The sequence below is a fragment of the Trichosurus vulpecula genome, chromosome 4, assembly GCF_011100635.1.
Source record: "Trichosurus vulpecula isolate mTriVul1 chromosome 4, mTriVul1.pri, whole genome shotgun sequence".
In the NCBI taxonomy this organism is placed as follows: Eukaryota; Metazoa; Chordata; class Mammalia; order Diprotodontia; family Phalangeridae; genus Trichosurus; species Trichosurus vulpecula.
Window position 1 is genome coordinate 370,224,070 of NC_050576.1, and position 27,756 is coordinate 370,251,825.

Genomic DNA, 27,756 nt, shown 5'->3' on the forward strand with positions numbered 1-27,756 from the left:
ATTAAAAATTATCTGCATAGTTGATTGAAAATAAAAATTTCAATAAAAGTGAAGCCTATTTTCCCATTGACAATCTTTATATAAAATCTGAAATGTATTCCCATAGTGGGAAAAATGTCCAATAAAATTAATTGAACATTTTGGTGTGGGATAAGGGTTACTTTAAGAAATCAGCTAACTGCATAGCATTTTAAATAAATTGTAAAGTGCTTCTACATAACTGTATAAATTGGCTAATAAATATTAGTATTACGATTAGCCAGGTTATGTTATACCCATCAGAAGAGAGCATTTTGGACTTCCTGTTATCTGTCAGTCACCCTTTCTCTCACTAAACCTGCCATTAGTTATGGTCACATGATTTTCTACCACACTTGGGCATCTGATTCTCTCATACTAAGAAATTTCTTTCCTGCTGTTTTAGGTTGAATACTTAACCCAAGTAGGGTTAAATAGGGTTACTTTGTGATTTCACAGTTCACCAGTAGGTGACACCACCTAATATGAAAATTGATTTTTTTAAAAAATGTTGATGAAAATACCCTTCATATAAATAAAATCCTCTTCCTTCTGTTCTTAAGGATTCTAAATGATTGTTATCAGATTATGAAAAAAGGAATTGTCTTTATTCTTTACCACGTTGTTTATCAAGTTTATTAGTCAATATTCATTGCCATAATTAAACAATATTTGAAATTCATATGCAAGTGAAACTAAACTCCCATCAGTTTCTATTTCAAAAACTAATGTCCTACTAATGTTAGAATGCAACACAGGGCCACAATGTAACTGGGCAATCTTTCTAAGCAGCTCATTTTATTCAATGTCAACAGTTTCTCACTGCCCAAATTTCACTACATGATACTCAAGTTTTAGAGAATTTAAAAGTTAATTTTCGAGTGCAGAATCCTCCACAGAACACTAACTCTATCCTATCTACTCTCACAAGTAAACAAAAAAGTAACCACAGCCGGAATAATGGAGTAATTATAAATTAAACCTCAGGAAAAGGTATAGTAATTAATAAGAGACACAAAAAGGGCCCTGTATAGGGTTCCTTCCACTCTAGAATGGCTATAATTTTTAAAATAAAAATTGGTAGACTCTGACAAATGATATTCCATTTTCAAATTTTGATTTAAAATATACTTTTCTTGAAAATCCGAGCTATATATCCACCATAGTAGAGGAAGCCACAGGGCAGTTAAATCTCAGTAGGGGAATTATTTCTACAATTCGATTATAAAGCTTCACAATTCTTAAAGGATAGGGGAAAGAGTTAAAATATTTAATAATTATTTCCTTAAAATTAGTTCTATATGCTTATTTAGGGATTACAGAAAGGAAAGAGCCTAGTGGTTATATACAGGGCCATCCTCGGAGTCAGGAAGACTAGGGTTCACTCTAATCAATACAAGCCGTACTACCTGAGAAAGTCACTAAACCATTCATTGCCCCCCCACCAGACAACTGTAAAACTAACAGGCTAGAGAGAGAGAGCTACCTAACTCCACTACGGAAGGGGATTTCCACACCAGGATTTCCCATGGCATTGAATGACAGGTCCGTTCCAGAACAAAACTCATTAAGGGATGATGAATAAAGTGGGCCCTCCAGCTGCAAATCCTTGCCAAGATGCACCCTTTCACCTAATTTCCCCCCTTAAGGCATTTTATCTTCCTAGTGAAAACTAGGATGTTGGCGGCGGTGCTCTTTGTATTGGCCCTAAGGAGAAATCTCTTTCCTTTGGGATTACTCTGTACTCACACCCCCTTCCCCACTTGAATGACCATTGAATTGTCCTCGTTCCTAGACAGCAGTCCCAACCCTCACAGTCGAGGCAGGCTGATTTATTCGATCATTCCCTTTTTCATGGGATTTGGCTTTAAAGCAGCCCCGATTGTTTTTCATCAACTTTGCCTTCTGGAAGGCAGACACATTTTCTCGCATCAAAGCACTGGCATGAAAATTGGAGCTCCTTGGTACTGGGTCCCCCGTGATTCTCAGTCCGCTTCTTCCTGCCTCAGTTTCTCTATTGTGGTCTTCAAAAGGACACGCTACCCTTTTCGGCCCCTCACAGGGTGGAGTCCCAGAAATTAACATGTAACTGGCCTAGCCCAGACCCAACTAGCTCGCGGTGCAAATTGACTCATCGTCGCCCCGCCCTCCCGGAGGGAAGAGGCAATTCTCGAGGTCTGCAGGGACCCCGTGGCTGACACGGCCTGCGCCCCTAGATTGAAAGGTGCCGGGGAAAGAGTTATCTCCCGAGCATCCCGGGAGCAGACGGATGAGTGAGAGCTGAAAGAAACTCCGGAGAGCTCGAGCAGCTCCTGGGGCGGATCCAACGTGGGGGGCTGGGGGAGGGACTACAGTCAAACGTGGTCACATTTGGCGGGAGAGAGAAGAGGAAGCGGAGGGAGGGGGTGCGCGGAGCCATCTAGGGCCAGGCCTGGCGGGAGTCGGTGACTCACTACCCGGTCCGGAGAGCCTGAGTCACGCAAGCCTCTGGGGGGGGACCTCCGCCGGCGGGGAGAACCAGGGGCGTGGTTCGGGGGAGGGGGCACGTCCAGGGCTACGTTCCACCCCGATACGGTCCTCAGGCGTGGGAGTCCCCGGCCCGGAGGAAGCGGGGGAGGAGGAAGGAAGGGAAGAGCGTACCACGCTCGGCACCGAGGCTCGCGCCTGACCCCGCTACCAGTGACCGACTCCAGGTCCCTTCCCGCCGTCCCAGCTCTGCCTGGACTCACGACCTAGGCAATCTCCTGACCGCGGAGCTCTCCTTCCCCACCCCCAAGCACTCCCCTCGACCCCGCCCCGCCCTCGCGGCCAATGACGCCATCGCAGGACGCTGGGATGCGCGGCCAATCGGAGCGGGGCCGGCGAACAAGGCCGCCTCGGCCTCGAGCCTCCGGGACCAATGAGAGGCTGGCGGCGGTGTCCGCGGGGTGGGAGGGACGGGAGGTGAGAGGTCACGAGGCCCCGCCCCTCCTCTCCTTTCCCCTTTGCCCCGCCTCTCCCGCGCCCAGCGCCGCCGCGGCTGCTCCTGCTGCTGCTGCTGCCGCCGCTGGTGCTGCGCCGCTGCTGCTGGTGCTGGTGGTGGTGCCGGCAGCTCGTGTCCCCTCCCCCTCCCCGCCCGCGAGCGCTCCCGCCTCACGGCTCCGTGTCTCTCTCCCCCTCCTCTCTCCCTCTCTCTCACGCTCAGCGCAATGGCGGCGGCAGCGGCGGCGGCGGCCGAGCAGCAACAGTTTTACCTGCTCCTGGGGAACCTGCTCAGCCCCGACAATGTGGTGCGGAAACAGGCGGAGGTAACTGAGTCTCTCCTCCCTCTCCCCCTCTCCCCGACCCTGATCTTCCGGGCTCCCCCCGGCCCGATCCCCGGCTCCGTGGGCTGCCGGCCCCCACCCCGGCCCCGGGGGCCCCCGGCCGGGTCCTTCCCTCCACCTCAAGCTCCTCTTGCTGCCGCTGTTCTCCCGCCCGGCCTGACCTGGGCCCGGACAGGCGAGCTGGCGAAGCAGAGGCGCCGGGCCGGCCCAGCCCACGTGGGAGCTGGGGCCACCGCCACGGACTTTCCATCCCGGCCCCTCTGCCCCTTACAGTCTGGGATGGGGCGGCCTCGGCTCCCCCTCCCCCCGCCCTGCCCAGTCCGGTCCAGTCCCATCCTGCCTCGACAGTTATCCCCTCCCCGCCCCCCACTTTGGTACCCGGGTGCTGTTATGCATGCATGTAGTCTATGGGGTCAAGGAGGAGAGCCCCAATCCTGCCATTAGGGATGGGGGTGGGGAGGTTGGACCCCTACCCGACTTGGATCATCCCCTTCCCCTCCCCCCCTGCACAGTTTGACCTTTCCCATGCCCCCCCATGCCCCTTTTCCCGCTTTCTCCTCTTGGGATTTCCCCTCCCCCATCCAGGCACGTCTCCACCTCTGTCCCCCTCCCCCCACCGTTCCACCAAATCTCGTGCTGCCGCCTGTCCCATTTCTCCTCATTCTTTTCCACCTGGTACTTACTGTCCTCTTATCATTCTGCACCTTCTCCATCCCCCCTGGCTTGCTTTCTTTGCTGCTGTCACTCTTCCTTTTGGACTCCTTTAGCCTCATTTTCCTAATTATTCCTCTCCTCTCCATTCCCTAAGGCGGCGGGGGGTGGGGGTGTAGTAGATGTTTGTTCTCTCTGGTATTCTCTTCCTTAAAAGACTGCCATTTCTAAAGAACTATCCACAGCCAGCTGCCCAGCTTTATGTATGGGGGGGCCGGGAGGGGGGCAGATTTTCTACGACTCCAGGGAGCCATGTGCTCTCATTTTTGTGACACATGAGGGAAACTAGGGGGTTTTGCTGTTTCCTAGAGCCAGGGGCACAGGTTTTAACGAGTTCAAAAGGACAGAAAGTACAGCTGAGCATTGGAGTACTTGCTGCCTGTTTGGTCCACAGCTTTATCATGTTGGTTACCTGAAGGGACTGAAGGAAACGATCCTCAGCAATACATAATTTGAACTAAATTATTTATCTTGATTACCTATGAATGGACTTCCTTGCCCAAATTTTTGGAAGCTGGGGAATGAAGAAAAGTTCTTCTGAATTGTGTTATTGTACTGTGTGCCAGATATTATCACATAGCAAAGAAGTATTTTGTTTATGGGATACCATGGGCAAAGAATTGTTTTATATACACCTATATCCAGGAAAGTTTATTTGGCATCTTTCTTGGTGCCCCCTCCCCACGAAGGATTTCGTGGTTTTCTTCAAAATCACAGGGATTTTGATAGGTACTTTGAATAGAAATTATAAACTTCAGGTTTTTTTTTTTTTAAAAAAAGTCATTTATTTTGAAAATTTGGTTCTTGGGGAAAATATTTTAAAGAAACTTAATGCTTTTGCCATGGTGCTTTTTGGTTGCTGATTTTCTAAGCAAAATAAAACACTTTATCTCAGCTAACTCTCTGAAGTAGAACTTTTCATGTATTGCAAAAAATGGTATTATAATTAGTAAGCTAGGTTAATTCTCCTTCCTCCAGTTGCTTAAATCTCTATTGTCAAGCTTAGTGGGGAATCTCTCTTCTATTGAACTGAAATAGCAGTGTCTGTTCAGCATGAATTTCTATTGGTGGCTGTCTTTGGTCTTTTATCACTTGCATCACTTTGTTGGTGAGTTCAGCACATTCTTTCATAAGAAACAATTGAGGAAAAAAGCAGTGCTCTCATTAGTCTCATAATGAAGACTCAGGCACTTATTTTTTTCACTTGTGTCTCTTGATTATTATACATTTATCTCAAATCATTTATTTGTGTCTATAATGTTTTTTAAAAGGCCAACATGGTTAAAAGTGATTACACCACTTTATAAGAAGTCAGCTATAAGCCATATAGATCAAATTTTTGTGACTTAATTGATGGCAATAAGCTAATATTAAATAGCTGTCAACATCTAACTTTCAGTAATAGGAAGACTAAGTGCTTATATTACACTAAATTGAATTTATAGATTGAATAATGTATTCACTTTAATAAATCAAACTAAAGATAATTGGCCACCATAGATTAATATGATAAATAGAAAATAGTTACACAAATTTTCTTTGAACTAACTTGAACTGGTATTTAGGAAATGTCCATGTAATATACTAAAAAAAAATGTACTTTGTTGACATACCAATGCCAGAATGTTGAAGAAGTGAACTTGTTTTGTGTTCAAATGTAATCAAGTTTTGGAAATTTCGTTTGGTGAAATGTTACTCTTACTGTGGGTCATATGTTGTTTGTTTCCTTATGTTCCCAACATGTACTGTGTGAATCATTTATCAATAGGCCTTAATACTTTTTCTGTATCTTTGTATTTAAAAAAGGAGACAGTATCAGAATCTTTCAACTTGGTTGAATTTTTTTGTAAGCAAAAGCTTGCTTCACAGTGAGAAAAAAAATTCACCAGGTGTTTTTTTTTCCCCCCACTTTATCCCCAAAGTGAATCTTCACATGTTTTGGGGGAAAATAGAATATTCCCAGTGATTAGAAACAGAAAAATTATAATGAAATGGTAATTGTGAAAGAAAAAATAATTGAAAGTCAGGGTATTCGTTGAGGAAATTGATCTGGATTCTTAGTATAACTTAAAGTCAAAGTTTTTATTCTGAGTGGATTTACTATCCCTGTTCATTTTCCCCAGAAAGTTTATTTCTCTTTGATCCTGGGGGAAGAAAAAAAGCTTCATTAATATCAATGGAAGTTGGGTGAAAGGAATGAGACTAACTCTCTTGAAATGTATTTTAATAGTCTTAGGAACAAGTAGAAGTTGCTTTTTCCTATTTTACTACTCAACCATTTTAAATATTACTTAATCATCCCTTACAAATAAGAGAAGGATAAAAAAGACTTTCCCTAATAGTGACAGAATCAGATATGACCAAAATATTGGTGGATTTTCTTTGCCAGCACTTATGTACTGATAAATGCCTGGTAAATGACCTAGAGTAATGCTTCTAGTTTTTCTACTGTTGAAGTACTACTGAATGGCAGCCTCAAACATGCATAATGGTAATGTATTTTATATGGAACTACTCTGTATCTCTTTATAGTGTGTAAGATAAATGACCCTTAATTCCACAAGTCTGCCAGAGGAATGCAAGCTCTCGAAGGTCCTGCTGGGACTGAAAGGATTCCAATAATAGGCTTATGTTATGTCTGTTGCCCAAAGACCAGCATGGCTAAGTTCAGAAAGACTCATCACCAATTTGGCTGCAGGACAATCAAAAAGGACCATCTGTTGAATTGTTCAGGAAGTCCTAATTTACATCAGTGGAATAGGTGCACACCAAGGAAAAGCCACAGGTCCTTGGATTATTGAAATACAGAGCTAGTCTTAGCAGATCATCTAGAAGGTTGGTTATAGTATCACCTTTCTCAGGATTACCAGGGTTCACAGATCTAGAGCTGGAAAATGACCTTTGAGGTCATTCAGTCAGTCTTAATTTTGAAGATAGAGAAATGAAGTGATTCACCCAAAGTGACAGACAATCAAGAAAATTGACCTCAGGTCTAGTGATTGCAAATCTGGAACTCTACACCATACTCTTAAATTGAAGCCAGTAACTAAAATGAGATCATTTGGATTCTGTCTGTTGGTATTGTTATAGTCTATTAATATGGAATTTAGAGAATGCTGTGCTTCCTTCTCAAAGAACACATTATGTTGTAAGAACCATGATAGGAAGTTGAAGGCAGTAAGCAGACAGATTTTACCTCTTTGTGGTATAATGGAAGGAGAACTGGACTAGAACTCAGACCTGGTTTCAAGAACCTCCTCCAACTCATACCAGCTGTGCGATCCTGGGCTTAACCTCTCAGTGCCCCCGCAATTCTCTAAGACAAGTTTGCAGAAAAAATGCGTACCTGAAGTGGTAGAGGGAGTTTCTTCACCTAGGAGTTCCATATACCAGTGAAATCACTGATCCAGATGGATATCCCTATCAATCATGGCTTGAAATTTTTAACTTGTACTGTACCCAGAAAATTTGTTCATGTGGAACTTTTAAAAGGGACAGAAAAAAAATCTTCTGAATTTGGGTATTTCTTTATTGAAAGCAAGTGTTTCTTTGTCCCAGGATGGTAAATCCTTTTATTCTCAAGCTTTCTTGGCATTCAAGTTTAGATTAAGCTTGTCTTTTTGGGAGCCTTGAATGTAGCCTGGCTTTTTAAAAAATCTAAGCCAGTTATCCTTGTAAGAAATTACCTGTAGTCACAAATAGCTTTCATTTCCAAACTGTTCTTTTCTCAGAAACAAAGTTCCAACCAGAAGCAATACTCACCAACTTGATTTGACAATCACCAAGGCAGTCAAAGTGGGAGCTCATGAACTGAAAATTAAAATAATCCCACTTCCTAGTAGGAGCTGTATTCTAAAACTATACTCCATAGACTGCCAATCTGGAAGAGAATATAATTTGGTATTTTAACCTTCATTTTTAAGGCCATTACAAGGATAAACATAGATACTATGCAGATATCCCATATAGGGCTTATAAGCAGGTGAGAGGGTGGAGCCAAGATGGTGGCTGGAAAGCAGGGACTTTCATGAGCTCCTCCCAGGTCCCTCCAGACACCTATAAAAATGGCTCTGAACAAATTCTAGAACTGCAGAAGGCACAGAATAGCAGAGGGAAGCAGGGTTCCAGCCCAGGACAGACTGGATGGTTGCTGGGTAAAGTCTATCGCACAGAACTGGGAGCAGAGCAGAGCCCAGCGTGAGCTGCGCCTGGACCAACCAGACCAGGAGCTGGGCAGAACAGGCCCTAGTGCCCTGAATCGGTGAGCTGTGGCAGTTACCAGACTTCTCAACCCACAAACACCAAAGACAACAGAGAAGGTTAGTGGGAAAAGCTGCTGGGACAGAGTGAAAAGAGTTTGTGGTTTGGCCACTTCCCTGGGGGCAACAGAGGTGATGCAGCTCTGAGGCTGCTTACAGAGCTACAGCTGCAGTTGCTTCAGGCCCCAGGCCCACCTGGTGGGAGGAATTAAGTGGCAGATCTGAGTAGGAGTGCAGAGCCTGCTTAAGATCTGAGTCCAGTCCAGGTTGGGGGTTCTTGGGGGAGGAGGAGTGCTGGTGTGGCAGAGTGTGCTGTATAGAAATAGCTCTGAACACAAAAGCACATCACCTCAAGCTTGGAACAAAGTACTTTTTACTCTACAAGCAGTCATACCCCGATGAAAACTCAAGGGTCAAGTAAGTTGGCTGGGAACATGGCCAGGCAGCGAAAACAGACTCAGATTCAGGCTCACACTTTGGAATCTTTCTTTGGTGACAAAGAAGACCAAAACATACAACCAGAAGTCAACAAAGTCAAAGAGCCTACATCAAATGCCTCCAAGAAAAACATGAACTGGTCTCAGACCATGGAAGAGCTCAAAAAGGATTTGGAAAAGCAAGTTAGAGAAGTAGAGGAAAAATTGGGAAGAGAAATGAGAGTGATGTGAGAAAACCATGCAGAAGCTGGTGAAAGGAGGTTTACCTTCTAGGCATTTCAAAGAATGGTGGGCCAAGGAAGAAAACGCTTTCCTGACTGGAATTTCACCCTAATCTTTATAATTAGATTTGATTTGTGTGTGCTAAAGAAATCAATGATAACAGTATGAATCTTCTTGAATATCTTGAAGGATCTTTTTGTAAGGATCTTTGAGTAAGCATAGAATATGTAGGCTTAGTTCTAGCTTAGTATTGAGAGGGTGGAGAAATGATAATTATTCTAGAACTAAGCCTATATTACATTTTTTATGTTGTCTATGCTTAAAGATAAATGATACAAAGATTCTCCAAAACATTCTGGGATAAGAATTTAATAGCTCTTCATCTAATACCATTTAAATAAATACCAATATACCTAGTTAATAATCATGATTCAAAATCACATAGTTATTTTTCACCTGAATATTGTATTATGCCTAATTTTATAGAAGAGCAAACTAAGACTCAGATGTTAAGTGACTTGCCCAAAGTCTCATGCCTGGTAAGTATTAGAGGTAGAATTTGAACTGGTCTGATAAAGTCCAATTAGTGTACTTCACATTTCATCTTGCTGCCTCTCATGCCATCCTGCCTCCGATAATAGTTTGTGTAATATTGTATTTTATGTTACACTTTATATTCACTAGTATTGAGTATAAATTGCTAAAGAATCTAAAGATTCAAAAAAGTCTAAAGACTAAGGAGTGTTCACATCATCATATTACAAGTTTGCTACAAAAGTTCAGGGTCATTCAGAGCAAGACATAATAGCTATTCAGATAGGTAAACCATCTGATCTAAATACACTGAACATTTCAATATTTTATTTTTAATCATAAATTTAAGATGATCCACACCTAACTTTACTGATTTTGAGGTTTTCAAACCGCATTCACCAGTTTCTATAAAATTCTGCAGTCATCAGTATTACTTTGAATTTGTGGATCTGTCCTGTTATCCAAAAAGCAGTTTAAGTTTACCAAAACATCTCCCTCCCCTTCACCTCCAAATTTAACTGTTTTCCTCCTACAAGCAGCAGTGTGCCTGCAGTGAGCATATTTCTTATAAAGAAAAGATGAATTAGGCTATCATGTGGGAGAAAAGAGGTGCAGACTTGCATTTGAGTACCAGCAGCTTGACTTGGTTATGCTGGGCAAGTCTTCTAAGTTTCCTAAGCCTCAAAATGGAGATACACTTAACCCGCCTTGGTTTGGTCAAACCAGAGAATATGTGCTTTCTAAACCTTATTGTAAAGTTACCAGCCAAACAGCAAGCTTTACCTTGGTCTACAGTGCTGAGTCTTAAAGAGCTAGTATAGTTGTGGAGCATATTAAATGTAATACTTTCCTTCTATTAATGGTTAGTAAGTGGATAGTAATTTAGGTGAAAAGAGTAAGTGATATCTTGAGAAAAATTAATTTTTACCCAGAAAAAAATAGGGTGTAGTATGAAGTTTAGTCAACTTAAATATTGAGGTGCCTTTGATAAACTGAGTCTGGGCATCCATATCAGTTTAAGTCTTCTCATTTTGAGGTTTGTTCTTTGACTAGTAGATAATTATATGAGACTATTTTAGGTATGGTCTCATTCTAGTAAAGATAAGGAAAATGTAGCTTGGGAAATGGTAGGTTATCTTGTCTCCCTCCCCTGATTTCTGATTCCAGGTTAGATGTAGCTCTGTAGTGGCCTTAAGTAATTTAAACCAATTCTGGGTTATGTTTAGAACTGCGGTGGGGAACCTAACTCCAGGTTTTACAGGACAAATCCTTTTATTAAGGAGATTTGTTCTGTGAAGTTTGCATTCAGTCAAAGGGCCATACTTGAGGACCTAGAAGGCCACATGTGGACTTGAGGCTGCAGGTTCCCCACCCCTGATCTATAGAATACAGGGGAAATGACCTTTCCATTGATAGCCTTGTTCTTGGGAAGAGACTGGCATTAAGTTGTTGAGAGGCTTAGTCCTAAAAAGGAGGATGAACTAATGGGTCCCAAGCCATGGAGCATGGAGTTATTGCAAAGTGTCCTAGAATCCACATGTACATGGAAACATTTATTGGAATACCATTTTGATATATATATAATTATATCAAAATACACAGGGAAAGAAGACCTAGCTTTAGAACCAGGCTGGTTCTAAGTATTATGCTTGTAAAACTTTGGCTCTAGTACTCTCCGTGACACTCAGAAGTCGCAGATTCCTTATTTATAAAGTGATAGCTTTGGACTAGGTGATTTCTAAGGTCCCATCCAATTCTGAATTTCTAGGTGCAAATACAAAATCATTTAAAAGTTGCTGGTTTTTAAAAAATTTGAATAGATACCAATAGTATAACTACTATTATGGGGGGGGGGGGTCCTCAAATTTTTTTTAAAGTGTCCTAATACTCAGCAAAGGTTATTTACTAAGTCATTGTTTCTTCAAGAGGCTCCAGAGAACTCATCCTTGAACCATTGTCACAATCTCTGTATTTTTCATTCCCTTCTGCCAGTTTTTTTAATCCAGGAGAAGGAGAGGAAAGGGGAGCTGACCCGGGTAGGGTGATGGAACAGGAGAGGAGCTAGAAATAGTGACAACTGGGATTGAAAAAGGATAACTATATCTAGTGTATAAGAAATTGATAGGGAAGGGAGGAAGAATTTGGAAAAACAGATGGTTGGATAAATGGCAGGGAGAAAATTTAACCACTAACACCCCTGACATAGGTTCCTGGCCACTGTGTCCCAAGTGTAAAACATATATCACATGTTGAAAAGGGTTGGGGGTTACTGGACACAGTGACCTTCCTTGATCCCTTCCTACCTTGGTTCTATATCATTCCCTTTTTTTGTGCAGCCTTATATCCACATTCTAAGCAATAACAGATACCTACCTCTATATCTAAATTTTCTTGAGTCATTAGGCCTTTTCTAGAGATCTCACCCACACCACTTCTTCTTGTAAGAATCTTGACCTTATCTTCCTATAAATTCTCTATAAGATACTATGGACCTCTAAATCTAGAGACTTAACAGACACAGGAAATGAGGGCTATGCATAAGTAAATCCTAACTCTGTACCTAGGTTACTAGCCTCCGTTTTCTAGGCATATTTTTCTATGATTGTATTCTTTATGTTGGCTGTAATTGATTTAGTCATTCAGCAAGCATTTGCTAATTTCTGACTGTGCTAGATGTTGGGAATGGTGCTAGGCCTCAAGAATCTGGCCTCTGATATTTAACTAGCTGAGACCTCTGTCTCAGTTTTCTCAATTGCAAAATGATGATAATAGCAACTTTCTCCCAGGGTAGTTGTGAGGATCGAATGATGTCTTTGTAATTAGCACACAGCACTGTTATGTTATATAAGCACTAGCTATTGATATATAAAGAAAAATTGAAACAGTCCTTGCCCTCAAAAAAGGTACATTCTTTTAGGGAGAAGAGAATGGTGGTATGTACAAAAACAAATATATTCAAAGTATGTACAAAATCTAAAAAGTAATAGAGGGGATGTTGCTAGCCTTTGAAGGGGACAGGTATAAATACCTCGTTGCTCCCAAATCTTTGGGACAATTTGTACAAAATTACAGAGTATGGTGTACAGAGATCAAGTAGACCAGTCCGGATGGAAACTTAAAGTATGAAGGGAAGTAACATGTGGTTGTGGTAAACCTGGAAAGCCAGGCTAGAGAGAGATTATGGAAGTTTTTAAATGCTAAACAGAAAAGCTTGTTTTTTATCCTAGAGTCCAGAGAGAACCACTTACTCACACCTTCTTAAATAGGGAGTTACATGGTTAAATCTATGCCATAGGAATATCATGGGCAGTTCTGTGGAGAAATGATAGGGTTGCAAGATTAATTAGGAGGCTATTATAATAGTTAAGGCAGTGATAGATGATGAAGACTTGAACTAATGTGTTGGCCATGTGGGTAGAAAAAGTGTGAATGGAGAGATTTGTAGATCAGCAAGAGTTGACCAATGATTGAATAGGGAGGGGCAAGAGATAATGAAGAGTTGAGGTTGCAAACCTTGGTGAAGAGTAGGATGGTTTAGAAGAGATCAATTAATTTATATATTAAATTTTGTTAACTTTTTTTCCTCTTTAGGAAACCTATGAGAATATCCCTGGACAATCTAAGATCACATTCCTCTTGCAAGCCATCAGAAATACAACTGCTGCTGAGGAGGTATTAAAGCATCTGAAAATAACTTCACTTTCTAAAATAATTGAATTATTGTTAGTAGAAAGCAGGGGTAGTAGAAAGCTTATATACAGAGATGTACATTGGAACTACCCTAGAAGAATATAGTTCGACCCCCTCATTAGAAATTCTAAGAAAACTGAAATGTAGAAGGATTATAGAACTGGAACAGGCCTTAGAAATCTGGTCCAGCCCCTCAGTTTACAAATGAGGAAACTGAGATCCATGATGAATCTATTTACCCAGGTAAGTAGCAGTCAGGAATTGAAACTCATATTCTCTCTTTCAAAGTCCTCTGAGATCACCACACTGCTGATTCTATTCATTATATGATTGAATAGTTGACTAAATCTTAAATAAGACCTATGTCCATGTTATTAAACCATCAAAAGGTAAGCTGGTTTTGTTTTTTTGCTAGTAAAAAAGCAAACATTGTTAGTGATACTTATCAAAACTATTTCCTTATTTTTAAGTATATATTCACAAATCAGAAAAACCTAAAAAAAAAATCACTGCTGTTGGACAGTTTTGTATATAAAAACAGTAACCTTGGAATCTCAGTACCTGGAATTAGGTCTCACCTCCCTTGATCTTGCTACTGAGATGTTGAGGGCTCCTGGTTTTTATTATTATTATTATTACTTGAGTTTTAAGGTCACAACTCAGTTTAAAGGAATGTGTTTTCAGATAACACTATGTTTGAGTCTTTTTGGGAAACAATTATCTAAAAATCTTAAGTTTAAAGGTCATGAAAAAATGGGAGAAATTCAGTGTTTACCTAGTAGAAAAAAAAATCTGTCAAAAAGCTAGCTTTAAAAGCTGAGTAAAAGAATTTAAACTTGTCTCAGTTGTTTAATGCCCCGGAATGTACTCATAGGCACATGAAAGCTAACGTTTCTTCTTTGAGACAGATGTAGTGAATTTTATTATGTGACCTACAAGAGGCAGCATTAGTGTAATAATGATAATGATATAATAAGAGCTGGCCTTGATGTCTGTGAGACCTGGGTTAAGGTTGACCTCTGACTCTGTAGTCCTAAGCCGGACACGTGTTAAAAAGCAGCTGCTAATCTGCATTAGACAGTGCCTCACTGGGAGCTTCATACACTGATGAAATCCCAGGTTGGTTTCCTCTGCCTCCTTTTCCACTCCCCAATAAAAAAAGAGTTGGAACTGTACAAATGGGATGGTGGTATTTGTGTGTCTTCTGAGTTATATGCATCATAGTCACACTTTTACCAGGCCACAACCTAAAGGCTATTCCTCTAATTGTATGTCATTTTAGAAAGTACTATAAAACATCCTTTATGCTTTCCTACATTCTATTCTCATGTTGAATGTGGTAGCTAGGTGTGAGATGAGTGACAAGGTGTCGAGATAGATATCTTGCCTTACCCACTTAAATTTTTTCTCCTGATCTTTTCCCCCCAAAGTTACAGGTTAACTTGTTTAGTCTTCTCTTGTATTTGCTGCAGACCAGATTGGGTTTGTCTGCATTTCACAGCTGACCTAATAGAATTTCTTTTGTGCATTTTCATCTGTGGCCTTCAGATTTACTATTTAATAGGTATCTCTGTGGCTCTTTCTTTGCTGGTGGATTGGATGCTTAATTTTCCTGTTTTGTGATCTAAACTTGCCATTCAATATCTAGCTGACTTATAGATGACATTGATTGATAAAATTGCCAAGATAAGATATTAAATGTGATACATGTGCTCACAGAATAATAGAATCTTAAATGGGTCTTAGAGATCATCTGCTTACCCCATAATTTTAAAAAATCAATGAAGTTAAGCCCAGAGATATTAAATAAATTATTAAGGTCACACACAACCCACTGCTTTGGTCCATGTTTCATAGCTATAAAGAAGACCAAAAAAAAACCTTACAGGATAAGAAGGCATGAAGGGGTTGTTACCTAGATGTGAGTTCACAGCTCAGTTAAAGTACAGTCATTTTCACTATGTTAGGGATATGATAGGTAACATTCTGAGCATAATTTTGAATTTGCTGCTGCTCAACTTCTTCCTTGAAAAACAGCAATAATGCTGAAAACTTCCCAATAATTCCCAAGCTACAGCCTCCTTCCACAAGCAGATGTCAAGTTTAGTTCTAGGTAAAGTGCCATGTTTATTGTATATCTTCTGGTGCCGTAGCCATTGTGAGTCAAGAAGGGCTGGTCCTCTGTACCCCTTCCCTTTCGGCCATGTGTCACTTAGTTTTTGAGCTCTGTCCCCCAACCCCATGACTCCCATGATTCCTGTGGGTTTTATTGTGCAAGTTTGCTTAACTTTGAGTGAATACATGTACCTGTCACCTTGTAACAGAACTGACTGTAGTGACATTTCAGTGGATCTGTGATATACTGTCCTCTTCTGGTATTGGTATTGCCTCACCCTGTGTGTCCTTATAGCCATCCTATCTTTGTAAATCCTTGGTAGAGAATCTAATACCTATGCACTGGAGGCCTGCTGTTGTAGTTGGGCTATGGTTGTCTGTCATACTTCACTTTCACAGTGTGACAACTGGCTCTGCTCTTTTTCTGATCATGCTTGGCCTTAACAACAATGTTTTTGAGGCATTTCTCATGCTTGAGGGATCATTATGACCTGCAGCATGCATATACTCATCACAGCTCTCCATCGGCCTTTGGGTCACCTGCAGTTTGCAGTCTTCTGAAATCATGAAAAACAAGAATTGTGTGTGAGAGATGGAAGTAGTACAGATATTCTCATTTTACAGATTAGGAAAGTGAGGTTTGGAGAGTTTGATTACTCAGTAATAAGCTACAAACTATCACTGGCTCCCATGGCCAAGTTTTCTGAGTCCAATCAATACTCTCTCCACTGTGCTCTTCTTTTTCTTCTTCCTTGTTAATGTTATGTTGAGCTATACATTTCTTAAATGGCAGAGTTTAGTGAACACTTTTAGTTGGGTATTAAAACATTTTGATTTTATGGTCTCACTTTGCCCTGTATATGATAAGAGTTTAGGTTCATTGGTGTCTGGTTCATCTGCTGTCTTTTCGCATACATTTCTAGAATAGTCCTTAGCCTACAAGAAATACACCTAAGCATTCTAGAGTACATCAGCATTCAAGCTGATTTTTAAATCTTTGCTAATGATTACATAAATTATCAATATATTTGCTTTTATAAAAGAAATTGTGTGATGTAATATGAGCTTGGGTTTAAATCTTACCTCTACTACATATTTTCAGTGAAACTTTGGATAAATCACTTAACTCCTAGGGCTTAGTTTGCTTACCTATAAAGTGAGGGGGCGTGGCCTAAATAATCTTTTAAGGCACCTTAAAGTTCTTGATCCTATGATCTCATATATAGTCATTCAACAACCTTTAAGTACCACTGATAGGCTAGACAAAGTATTAGGTCCCAGGGAATAAAAAGACAAAAACATAAATCTGCCCTCAGGGGGCATTTTAAATGTTTCCATTTTGCTTGTGAAAAATAGGATGCTTCAGGAGTGTCTTAAACATAGTAGGAAATCTTTTCAAAGACAGCTAAACCATTGGTATGAATCTTTAATACAAGTTAAAACTTGGGAACTAGGCTGTATTTGTTTTTGTCAACATACATGTGTTTGGCAGCAATAATCCTTCCGACATTATTTAGATTTGAAACTTTTAAGAGCGTGTTTGGTTGATAGGAGATAACCAGATGTCTTGGCAAAATTTTATTGAAAACTACACTCCTGTTTAACTAGTTTTTATATGCCTGTCTGGTATTTCCTGAATTAACATTCTCATAGTTTTCTGTACCAATAAAAATAAATAAAAATAATAATTTTTAAGTGAAATTTAACAAAAATTTTAATGAAATAACTCTTAAAGTTTTTTGGTCTTTTTTTTTTAATAGAGGAGTTTGGTATTCATATTACCCTAGTTTGACCATAACTTACTTACTAAGGTTACATAGGTGTCTGAGGTTTGAAACAAAGATGAATCAGGCTAATTCACATCCTTAAGAAAGCTTTACTTTGGGTATCCTATGTTTCACTGAGGCACTTAGTAGATGGAATATCTATTTGGGCTCATGGGTTGCAAGTAGTATCAGTCAACAAGTACTTTCTGTGTATCAGGTGCTGTGCTAGATATGTGGTATATAAATACAAAGACTAAATACCTGTTCCCTGGGGAGATTACATTGTGCCACTGAAGACAAGGGTTAATATTTAGAATACTTTTAATAAAGAAGTTAAGCACAAGTTAATGAATTGGCCTAAAAAAGAGCCTTTGCCAAGGTTGAGTTGGACCTAAATTTGATATTCCTAATAACAACAGTAATGAGAGCTAGCGTTTATATAGCTCTTAAGTGTTGTGAAACACTTTACAGTCTCATTTGGTCATCACAACAACCCTGGGAAGTAGGTGCTATTATTATCCCCACTTTTTTTAAGAGGAGGATACTGAGGCTCAGAGAGGTTAAGTGACTTGCCCAGGGTCACAAAGCTAGTAAGTATCTGAGGTAGGATTTGAACTTAGGTCTTCCTCACTCCAGGTTCAGCGCTCACTGTGTGAACTAACTGCCTTAACAACAGCCATAGATAACAACATGGATGAGAACTAGAAGGTACATAGTATATGAAAGGAAGGCCAAGAAGAGCACCAAATCTGGAAGGATAGATGATTATATGGTCTGGAATTTTTCGATGGTAAGAAAGGAAAGAGAAAGAAAGGAAGAAAGAAAGAAACATTTATTAAGCACTTACTATGTGCCAGCCATTGAAAAATGGAACATGTGTTAGTATTGGGTCTTCTGTTACTATGTAAGACTTAATTGAATATATATAGAATATTAATGTAGAAAGTTCCATCATCTGTCAAGCTTTGAAAAGTAGGATATTGTTTTAAGGCTAAAACAAAGAGATTGGACTAAGTGATTTCTGAGGTTAGCTCCTTCCAACTAACAACTTGAGGATTTTGCTTCCCTATGTGGATTATAAAATTTCAAAAAATTTATAGTAAAACACTACTGATATATTCAAAGTATTTTAAATCTTAAAAGATACTTGAACCTTAAGGATCGTTAAAAGTTTAAGGTGTTAATGAATAAAGAAAATACATTTCGACAGAAAATTCTTATTTCCTGGAATCCAGATTCATAGGTTTACTTTAGGAATTTTAAATATAGCATAAAATAACAATCTATTATTTTGGTCAGCTGCGCCTGAAGTTTTATAGTAAACACTGAGCTGAGAATTCCGACTGAATTTGACAAATAATTATTAAGTACCTACTACATGGGGATGTTCTGTGCTAAGTGCTTAGAATACAAAGATGAAATAAAAAATAGTCCCAGACCTTGGATTTAGAAATCTATTTGGGGAGAAAGGATAGATAACACTGATAACTAGAATGTAAGTTCGTAAGAGAAGTCTGAATAGTTTGATAGTAAGAGCTTATTTATAACAAGAAGTGGGATCGGAGAAGCTTCGTAAAGGAGGTAGCAGCACCTGAGCGAGTCCTTGAAAGAAAGAAATTATTCGACCAAAGTGGAAGAGACTTTAGAAATGGAAAACCAAGGGGGCTCACATACTGCGCTCATTTGTGTAGATGATAGTTAAGGAATAAAATGGCCTTGAAAGCATTCTCTTCAAGCTACTTTGTGAAAAGGCAGCCATGCAGAATGATGGGCAAGGGTTGAAGAACCATGTTTAATATGGAAAGATGAATTTAAAAGGAGCATTATTTAATGGTTTTCCATAGTGATGAAGAACAGTATTGGTTCAAATATTATTATAAGTGGACAAAATCGATGGAAAACTTTCATATACATTAAATTCACTTTATTGGGGGCAGGGCAGTGTCAAAGTAATTTTCTGATGAACTGTAGAAATCTACTAGTGAAAATTGAAATTTATATGTTAATGAGTGGAATGAAATTAACTTCAATTTTTTCTCCCAGTAACATGCAAGGTAACAAAATTTGTTTTATTTTAGGCTAGACAAATGGCTGCTGTCCTCCTACGACGTCTTTTGTCCTCTGCTTTTGAGGAAGTTTATCCAACTCTTCCTTCTGATGTTCAGAATGCCATCAAAACTGAACTACTATTAATTATTCAGATGGAAACACAGTCTAGCATGAGGAAAAAAGTCTGTGATATTGCTGCTGAGCTGGCCAGGAATTTAATAGGTAGGTCTGAAATGAAAATGCAATAATAGAAAATGTACATATATTATTCGCTAAATGTCTTTTAGAGAAGTTCCTGGTTCACTTATGAGGACCTTTGTTCTCTTCCAAATGAGACTAAGGAGTTGAGAATAATCTCTACCCTGTTTCTCCTTATACAATAATTATTTCAGATTTTCAGTGTGTGACAGGCATTAAATTACATCAGCTAATGTACATGCAGATGTTCTTAGTGAGATCAATTTATATCTCTTTTTGTAAGGCCACTCCCTGAGTATTTAGCACTTAACTCACTTTGTAATTAAGAAACAAATCATTTGAACAGTATTGTCGGTGTTTGACTCTTACATTTTGGCAAAGATTTAGTACAAGCAAACCAATAGTAAAACTATCTATTAATTATGCCAGTGAAGCTGTGAAAAATGGCAATTCATTTTTTGAATTACTTGATTTGGGGTATTAGAATCTTTCTAGATGTGCATAATGTTGGTATCCTTAATGTCTGAAAGTTCAGTTGATAAACTTGAAGCCACAATTACAAAGTTGCCTGGTTTTATGATTTTTTTCTTTCCTTGTCTGAACTTTCCTAGTTCCCTCATTCCACTATAAAAATAAATGCTGTTGCATCTGATAGAAATCATTGTTTAGCCACATCTTCCTTATTTATTTAAAGGACTGTTATGGCAAATTCAGTTTCTGTTTCATTTCCCTGTAAATCCATCATATTAAATATTGATAAGCTCAGCTTCATTGAGCCCAATTGATATTTTAGTTTGAGTATTGAGTGGTATACTGGAAAAAGTGGAGTAAGGCAAGAACAGAGTTCACATCCCATCTCCGACACTAGCTGTGCAACTGGGTACAGATACATCACTGAACCTTTTCTGAACCTCAGTTTCCTCATCTCTAAATTAGGGAGTGGATAATAACTTTAGTGCCTGTTTTAGTTTGAAGCAGCTAGTAGTGTTTTGGAGAGAATGCTGGGCAAGTTACATGCTCTACTCTTCACCTTTTGGGGTCCATGGCCTTACCCCAAATCACCCACCACCTCTCTCAGAAGGACACTGCCTCTTTCCATTTTACATTACTCAAAAACTCAGCACTGTTCAGTCACTTAAAGTCCATATTGAAATTTGAATACAATTTGAAATTTGATCCCGTATTGTATTCAAATTTCAATATGGACTTTAAGTGACTGAACAGTGTGGATCCTTAAACTGAAGACCTCTTACAAACTAAGAAAGGCTGAGGGAGGCCTTAGTGACTTTGTTTAACTATATGGATTGTTGAAAAGTTAACCTAAGAAATAAAATTCCCTTGGTGCTATGGAATTATAAAATTTGCTTTAAAATATGAAAGAAATTCATATGGTTTTGAGTCTTAAGTGAAAGTGATACTAAAGGTTAAAATTTATTGAGGTTTTATGGCTATTTTAAAAGATGTGCAAATAATTACATTTAAGAGGAACATTTTGGTACCTACAAATTTAATATTAGATAGTGAACATTATGAATGCACATGGGTTGACCTTTTTTTTGGCAATTAAACTTACCCTTCTGAATTTATTATACTACTATTAAACTATAATATAATACTACATTGACTTCATTTTTTTTCTAAATGGGGAGTCACCCTTTAAGAATCTTTAGTTTTTAAGTCTAATTATACATTTACTGCCTAAATTTCTCTGCTTCCAGATGAGGATGGCAATAACCAGTGGCCAGAAGGTCTGAAGTTCCTTTTTGATTCAGTCAGTTCTCAAAATGTGGGACTGCGGGAAGCTGCCCTTCACATTTTCTGGTATATTCACAGATTTAGTTATTGATGTAATTTTTGGAAGAAAATAAAACATTTAATATTTGTTGCAGCCCCTGTTTAGGAGCTCTGAACTTAAATTGTTCAGCTTTTTATGGTGTTTAAAATACTTTTGAGTGTACATATATATATATCTATGTATATCTATACATAGATATATATCTACGTACATATAAATGCTCTTGGCATTTTGTATTAAAGGTAGATAGTAACGTCTTACTTATATATATTGTGCTTTCTATAGACCAGACTTCTGCCTCTTCTAATAATTCTAAATGGAATTATCTTGCTTTCCTCTATAATTAGGGGCTCAAACAATAATAAATTAATCTCTTTCTGTGTCAAGTAGTGTCTGATATAGCAGGTTTTTAAAAACTATAGTGTTCCAATTTAAGAAAATGTATTTTTTGCAAGCATGTAACACATTTATATGTATATACAAATTAGAAAAATGATACATTAGCGGTACTTATCCACATTACAAAATAATTATTTTGCTTTCAGGGTTATTTTCATTCCCTGGTTGTTAAAATTAAGATATTAACACACCAAGAAGCATAATCAATGTTCACTAAAGTATGCCTTTACTTTCAGTTACGCATTTAAAGAGAAGAGAAATGTAGGTGTCTCATTAGCCTATTCTTATTTTTCTACTTTATCATATTTCTAATTCCTGTTGTATTATCTTGACCACCTGACCTCAGACATCAATAGATAGATTCAGTTTTTCATTGACTTGAATATAGAAGAATTTCAAATGACCTGGATTGCTGGGAGTAGGACCCACGTATTCAACAGCCCCAGTTGTCATTCCTGCTTCAGATTTGATCACTGTCCCTATTCATCTCTTAAACCAGAAGCAGCTTCCAACTAGGAACCAAAGCGATGACAAAGGTGAAAAGCAGCAGGGATTATTACCTTTGCTTACATTTTCTACCCCAACCCAAAATTATATTGTTGAAATGGTAGGCAAGATTCAGTGGTAATTATTAAGAGATCATTTGACATGAAGACCTAGTTACTTTATATATTTTGTAACATTTTTAGGAACTTTCCTGGAATTTTTGGAAATCAACAACAACATTATTTGGATGTCATCAAACGGATGTTGGTTCAGTGTATGCAAGACCAGGAACATCCAGCGGTAATAAAAATGTATATTTCTTGAGATACACAGTGTAACATGGCATCTTGTTAGTAAGGAAATTAATTTAGCAAATATTTCATGGTATTTTCACTTCCAAATAGCTTAATAACTAGGATTTATTAGTAAACTACAGTAAAAAGGAAGTTTACATGATAATATACAGCATTGGAGGATTTGAATTCACAGCAGGAAAAAATTGTTTCTCCTAATCCACACTGTTTGACTCTTTTCAGATCAGGACATTATCTGCAAGAGCTGCAGCTGCATTTGTGCTTGCAAATGAGCATAATGTTGCATTACTCAAACATTTTGCAGACTTGCTACCAGGAATCTTACAGGTAAGAAATAATGTAGCAAGGATGTTACTATCCACTTTTTTTGTTTAAACATACAACTCTTTGCTTTATAAAATGTGTCTTGTGGAGTTTTAAATATTCCAAATTTAGGGTTTAGCCAGGCTACTTTATATAAAGTGGAAGGATATATATTACATGCATATAAACGTACATAAATCTTAATTAGATATAATTCTGTTAGTCCCAAGTTTGTTCTTTTAACCAGTACTCAAAGAGAACGGTTATTCATTGCATACAAGTACAAAGTTTCTAAATTGTCTTTGGATGCTTTTGTTATTTTAAACCTGAGCCATATTATCTTCATACCTTTTTATATCTTTCCCAGTGCCTAACTTTGCACTGAAGTGACCAAATATCAAAGTCTGTGTTGGACTTGGTTAAGTTTTTTGTAGTATTCCTCAATCTCTGTCCTCTCCCAAGAGATGTGAGCATACATACCTACACAAAAACACAACACATTCACTTCCCTTATCCTCATGAGAGTCTTTCCAGTGAGCTCTATAAATTGAGATAACCAAGAGCCTCATGAAAATAATGGTCCTTTTGGCCTTAGGAGAAAACGTGATAAAAATAAACTAAGGAGTACAGAACAGTCTTACTATTTTGCTTAAAATTTTTCTAGCTTCTTTTTTTTATAATACTGATTTAGTTCAATTTAACTAGTTTATTGGAAAAAAAGATTACATTAAAAGTACCAAGTATATTTATTTGTGCTCTCTCTTTTCCTTTTTTTGTTTCTTCTTTCTTGTGGTTTCTCCCATTCATTCTAATTCTTTACAACATGACTAATGTGAAAAGAAGTTCAATATGAATGTGTATGTAAATGTGTATGTAGAGTCTATATCAAATTGCACGTCATCTTGGGCTGCAGGGAGGAGAGAGATAGGGAGAAAATTCAGAACTCAGAATCTTATGGAAGTGAATGTTGAAAACTAAAAATAAATGATTTTTTTTAAAGTACCAAGTAGTTCAGTAAATATTTAGATGGACTAAAAAAGTGATTCTTAGTTCCTACTGCCTCCTTCACTCCCACTCCACTATCAGCATTTGGGAAGTGGGGGTGGGGAAGTAGGAGGAGGCAAAGTAGAACTGTAAGAAATTTTAAATTTCTTTTTAAGTTGCCATAGCCAGAGAACATCATGTAGTGGTAAACCTATTTGTACTCTCACTTAGCTTTTTAAGAATATCAGGACCATGATTTTAAATTTGTTTTCATATATGTGTGTGTGTGTGTGTGTGTGTATGTATGTGTATGTATGTGTATATATGTATATACGTGTGTGTATACGTATATATGTGTGTATATATACATACATATATACACATACATATATATGTACATATATATACATATATATATATTTTATATATATACACACACACATATTGGAAATTCGATACATTTATTCATGGTTATCCACATTTTGAAATACTAATTAGTCCTCCATAGAGTTAATTAGGTTAATCCTTAAATTTCATTACCCATCCTTCACTAAGATACCACATGCAGATTCTTTCAAGTGTAGTTGAACTTGTCAGAATTTTTGATGGCATAGCCTTTGAGAATCCCATGTCATCTCTACATGGTGATAAGAGGTTATAGTAGGATTTTATGGAGTCAGTGAAGTCAACAAGCATTTAGTCAGAAGGTGATGAATATGACAAGCACCCACCCACACACAAAACCCACAAGAAATGAAATAAACAAGAATCAAAGAATAGGCCCAATGTGCACACCATTGACTAGAATAAGCCCAAAATTATATTTTTTAAAAGGTATAAAATGAGGATATCCTGTAAACAATTGCAAGAAATTCAACTTGAAATTCAAATAAACTATTGAGCTTCAAAAATGGGAAATGGAACAGGACACATATACTGATTTTATTTATTACCATTTCCTGAAAAAGTTTAGTTGATTCACCTCAAGGATATGTCCAGAAGAACCCACGCACCAGCTAATGCTTAGCTTCAGAGCCAGTTGCCACCTCATTTCTTTGCCAAGGGGGAACACATAGCAGCCAAAAGTAACATTGGTTTGGAGAGTTGGAATTGAATGCCCCTGGATGATGGGCAAAAAAAGATTTACTGCTAATATTATTGGCAACAAAGTTTAGCAGAAAATATTTTCATTTGCCATATAACATCCTTCCAACTTAAGGTAAAGTACCAAAAAAACAAGTACCAAAGGATATTATTATAGATTAATGTTACCTTCATTCACAGTTACATTTAGAGTTACTGAGAGTTTATGTGATTTTTACAAAGTATTAGATGTAGACTATGTTTATTAAGAGCTTTTTTTTTCCCCCAAAGGGGGTAACAGCTGAGTTGTTCTGCAGATAAAATTGTACAGTGTACAGTTACTAAGCTATTGAAGTTCCATTAATAAAGTGGAATAGTTAAAGTAATTATCAATTTGTATATTTTTAAGATATAATGTTGATAATCATAGCTGATTTCCACTCTTGGGATATTGAATTGGTAGGGTGTATGTGGGTATTGCATACGGGTGTAGACAAGACAGAATATGACTGAACGTATGCCTTCCTCATAGGTTGTATGTGCCCATGTATGGCACAAATGGTTGTTGAATTGAACATAAGAGAGGCAATCCTGGGAGTGATGAGTAGTTTTTGTTTGACCCTGGTTCCATGTTTTACAAAGAATACCAGTGTTGGAGATTGGAGACTTGATTTTATATTTCATTTCAAACACCAGTTGTGTGACTAAGGACAAGTCAGTTAATCTCTCTGAGCCTCAGTTAACTTATCTATGGAATGGGGATAATAATATAGTACATTCTATAGTTTTTATGAGAAGCCATTGTGATAATGTATATAGAGCATTTGGCATATCTTAAAAGCAGTATATAAATACCAATTGTTAAAGAAGGCAGCTCAAGAAGATCTTGTGAATAGGCACAAGTGTTGTAAAATAGAGATTTTTGAGTAGATACCTAAATTGGTGCTTAAATAATAACTGTCCTTGATCAGAAATGTTTTTACATAGAAGAAAAATTAATCATTTTGAACTTGGATTTGCTGTATGGAGGGAATTTAACGAACAACTCCAGCAGAGCAACATTACTGGATATTTCTAATTAGAAGTATCAAATGGCAAGCCTGAAACTTGAGAAATCTGGGCTTATTAAAAAAGGAAATGTTTAACATAATATCCCAAGTGTCTTCTGAAAACTTGAGAAATCAATGTGGATTCTTCATATCTTCATTTAATAAAAATTTATTAATTTCTTATAGCAATCAGACCAGAAGTTTAATAACCATTAGAGCCTTAGACATATTTTCAGCAAATTTTATTCAGACCATTTCAGGCTACTTTTTTTATTATGAATTTAACAAATGCTACTTTACTATTATCAAATACTCTAGTAGCTTTTTATTTTTATTTTTAGATTAGTCTATAGTTTTGACATAGGCTCATAGACTTAGAAAAGACCTCGTGGTTCTTTAGACCAATACCCTCATTTTACAGATAGGAAGCCAAGGCCCAGGGAGATTAATTGGCCTGCCTAATAACATACAGGAAGTGGTAGAATTAAAATTTGAACCTGTGTCTTAGGACTGCAAATCCAACGTTCTTTCCTCTGCATTGTAGTCTCCCAACACGTATTTCCCATTATAACAGCACAAAGAAAAGCACAAATATCAAAAATTGGTTAGAAGATAATCCAGAATCTTATATTGTGGTCATTGGAAATGATTTGCTGATTATCAGTGTATGGAATATTATTCTAAAACAGTGATTACTGAATGAATAATTGTATGACTAAACTAAAAAACCTATAGTCATGGTAGTGTTGATATCCATTTACCTGACATGAATGTTTTGAGAAATAAGGCACTATATAAATAACAGTTTTCCCATTCCATCTCTCATAGGCCGTAAATGACTCATGTTACCAGAATGATGACTCAGTCCTAAAATCCCTTGTTGAGATTGCAGATACTGTTCCAAAGTACTTACGTCCCCACTTAGAAGCTACTCTACAGCTGAGTCTAAAGGTAAACTTTATCACTGTAAGAATATCTTTCCTAAATATTCTTTACTTGTAAATGTACTTAGATCTTCTTGTTTTATAGTTATGTGCAGACACTAGCCTCAATAATATGCAACGTCAACTTGCCCTTGAAGTAATAGTGACCCTGTCTGAGACGGCTGCTGCTATGCTGAGAAAACATACAAATATTGTTGCACAGGCTAGTAAGTAAAAAGTCTTTGTAAAATACTTTGTTTTCAATGATACTTAATTGAGAGAAAGTTGATGTTCTTGAATGATGTCTTCACTTGAACACCAGTTAAAAGTGGTCAGTTTTATCTACTACATAACCTCATTGAATTAAAACTAGGAGCTCATTTCACTAGCCATATCAAAGGATCACTTGAATTAAAGATTATTATGTTAAATTATATTTGGGAAAGCGGGCAGATTTGTTGGCACTCCCTTCCCTATTACTGTTTCCTGCGCTAAGCAGAACAAGTTGATGTTACTTTTCCCCTTTTTTACAACTCTCATCTGAATAGGAACCCCCCCACACCCCAACCCCACCATAACATCCCTGACAAATGATTATCCAATTTTTACTTGAAAAGCTCTAGTAACTTTTTGGACACACTATCTCTCAAGGCAGCCCATTTTGCTTTGGGACAGCTCTTACCATAAAACTTTTCCTTACATCAAATCTAAATTTGCAACCTATTAGCAACTTCAGTTGCTATCATTACTACTTCTGCTCTCCTGAGTCGAAAAGTATCTCATGCTTTTTCACATAGTAGCCTTCATTTACTTCAAGAGAGCAATCACATTCCCCCTCCTCTAGTTTTCATACGCTACCCTAGTACTGTAACAGAGCCTCATTTGACATTATCTTCAGTCCCTTCATTTTTCCTTAGGACCTCCAATTTGTCAGTATCCTTCCTAAAATGTGGTACATAGAAATGAGCATGGTGTTGTTCTAGATGGTCTGACTAGAGCAGAGTACTGTGGGACTACTTTCATTAAATGCACCCTAGGAGCCTGTTACCATTTTTGCTTTCTGTGTCATAGTTCACTCATTGAGTTTGCAGTCCCAGGGCCTTTTCAGCCAAACTT

The 27,756-nt window shown here is 38.1% G+C and overlaps 1 protein-coding gene across 1 annotated transcript in view; it reads left to right on the forward strand.

The window, feature by feature from the left end:
- The first annotated feature begins 3,132 nt into the window (after nucleotides 1-3,132).
- IPO5 (importin 5) overlaps nucleotides 3,133-27,756 on the forward strand; it is a 54,014-nt gene continuing 29,390 nt past the window's right edge. Inside the window, exons 1-8 of the mRNA XM_036754196.1 lie at nucleotides 3,133-3,305; nucleotides 13,078-13,158; nucleotides 19,136-19,328; nucleotides 21,023-21,125; nucleotides 22,188-22,284; nucleotides 22,521-22,625; nucleotides 26,546-26,668; nucleotides 26,747-26,867. Coding sequence (XP_036610091.1) covers nucleotides 3,207-3,305; nucleotides 13,078-13,158; nucleotides 19,136-19,328; nucleotides 21,023-21,125; nucleotides 22,188-22,284; nucleotides 22,521-22,625; nucleotides 26,546-26,668; nucleotides 26,747-26,867 — 922 coding nt within the window. The 5' untranslated portion in view covers nucleotides 3,133-3,206. The remainder of the gene's footprint in view (nucleotides 3,306-13,077; nucleotides 13,159-19,135; nucleotides 19,329-21,022; nucleotides 21,126-22,187; nucleotides 22,285-22,520; nucleotides 22,626-26,545; nucleotides 26,669-26,746; nucleotides 26,868-27,756) is intronic.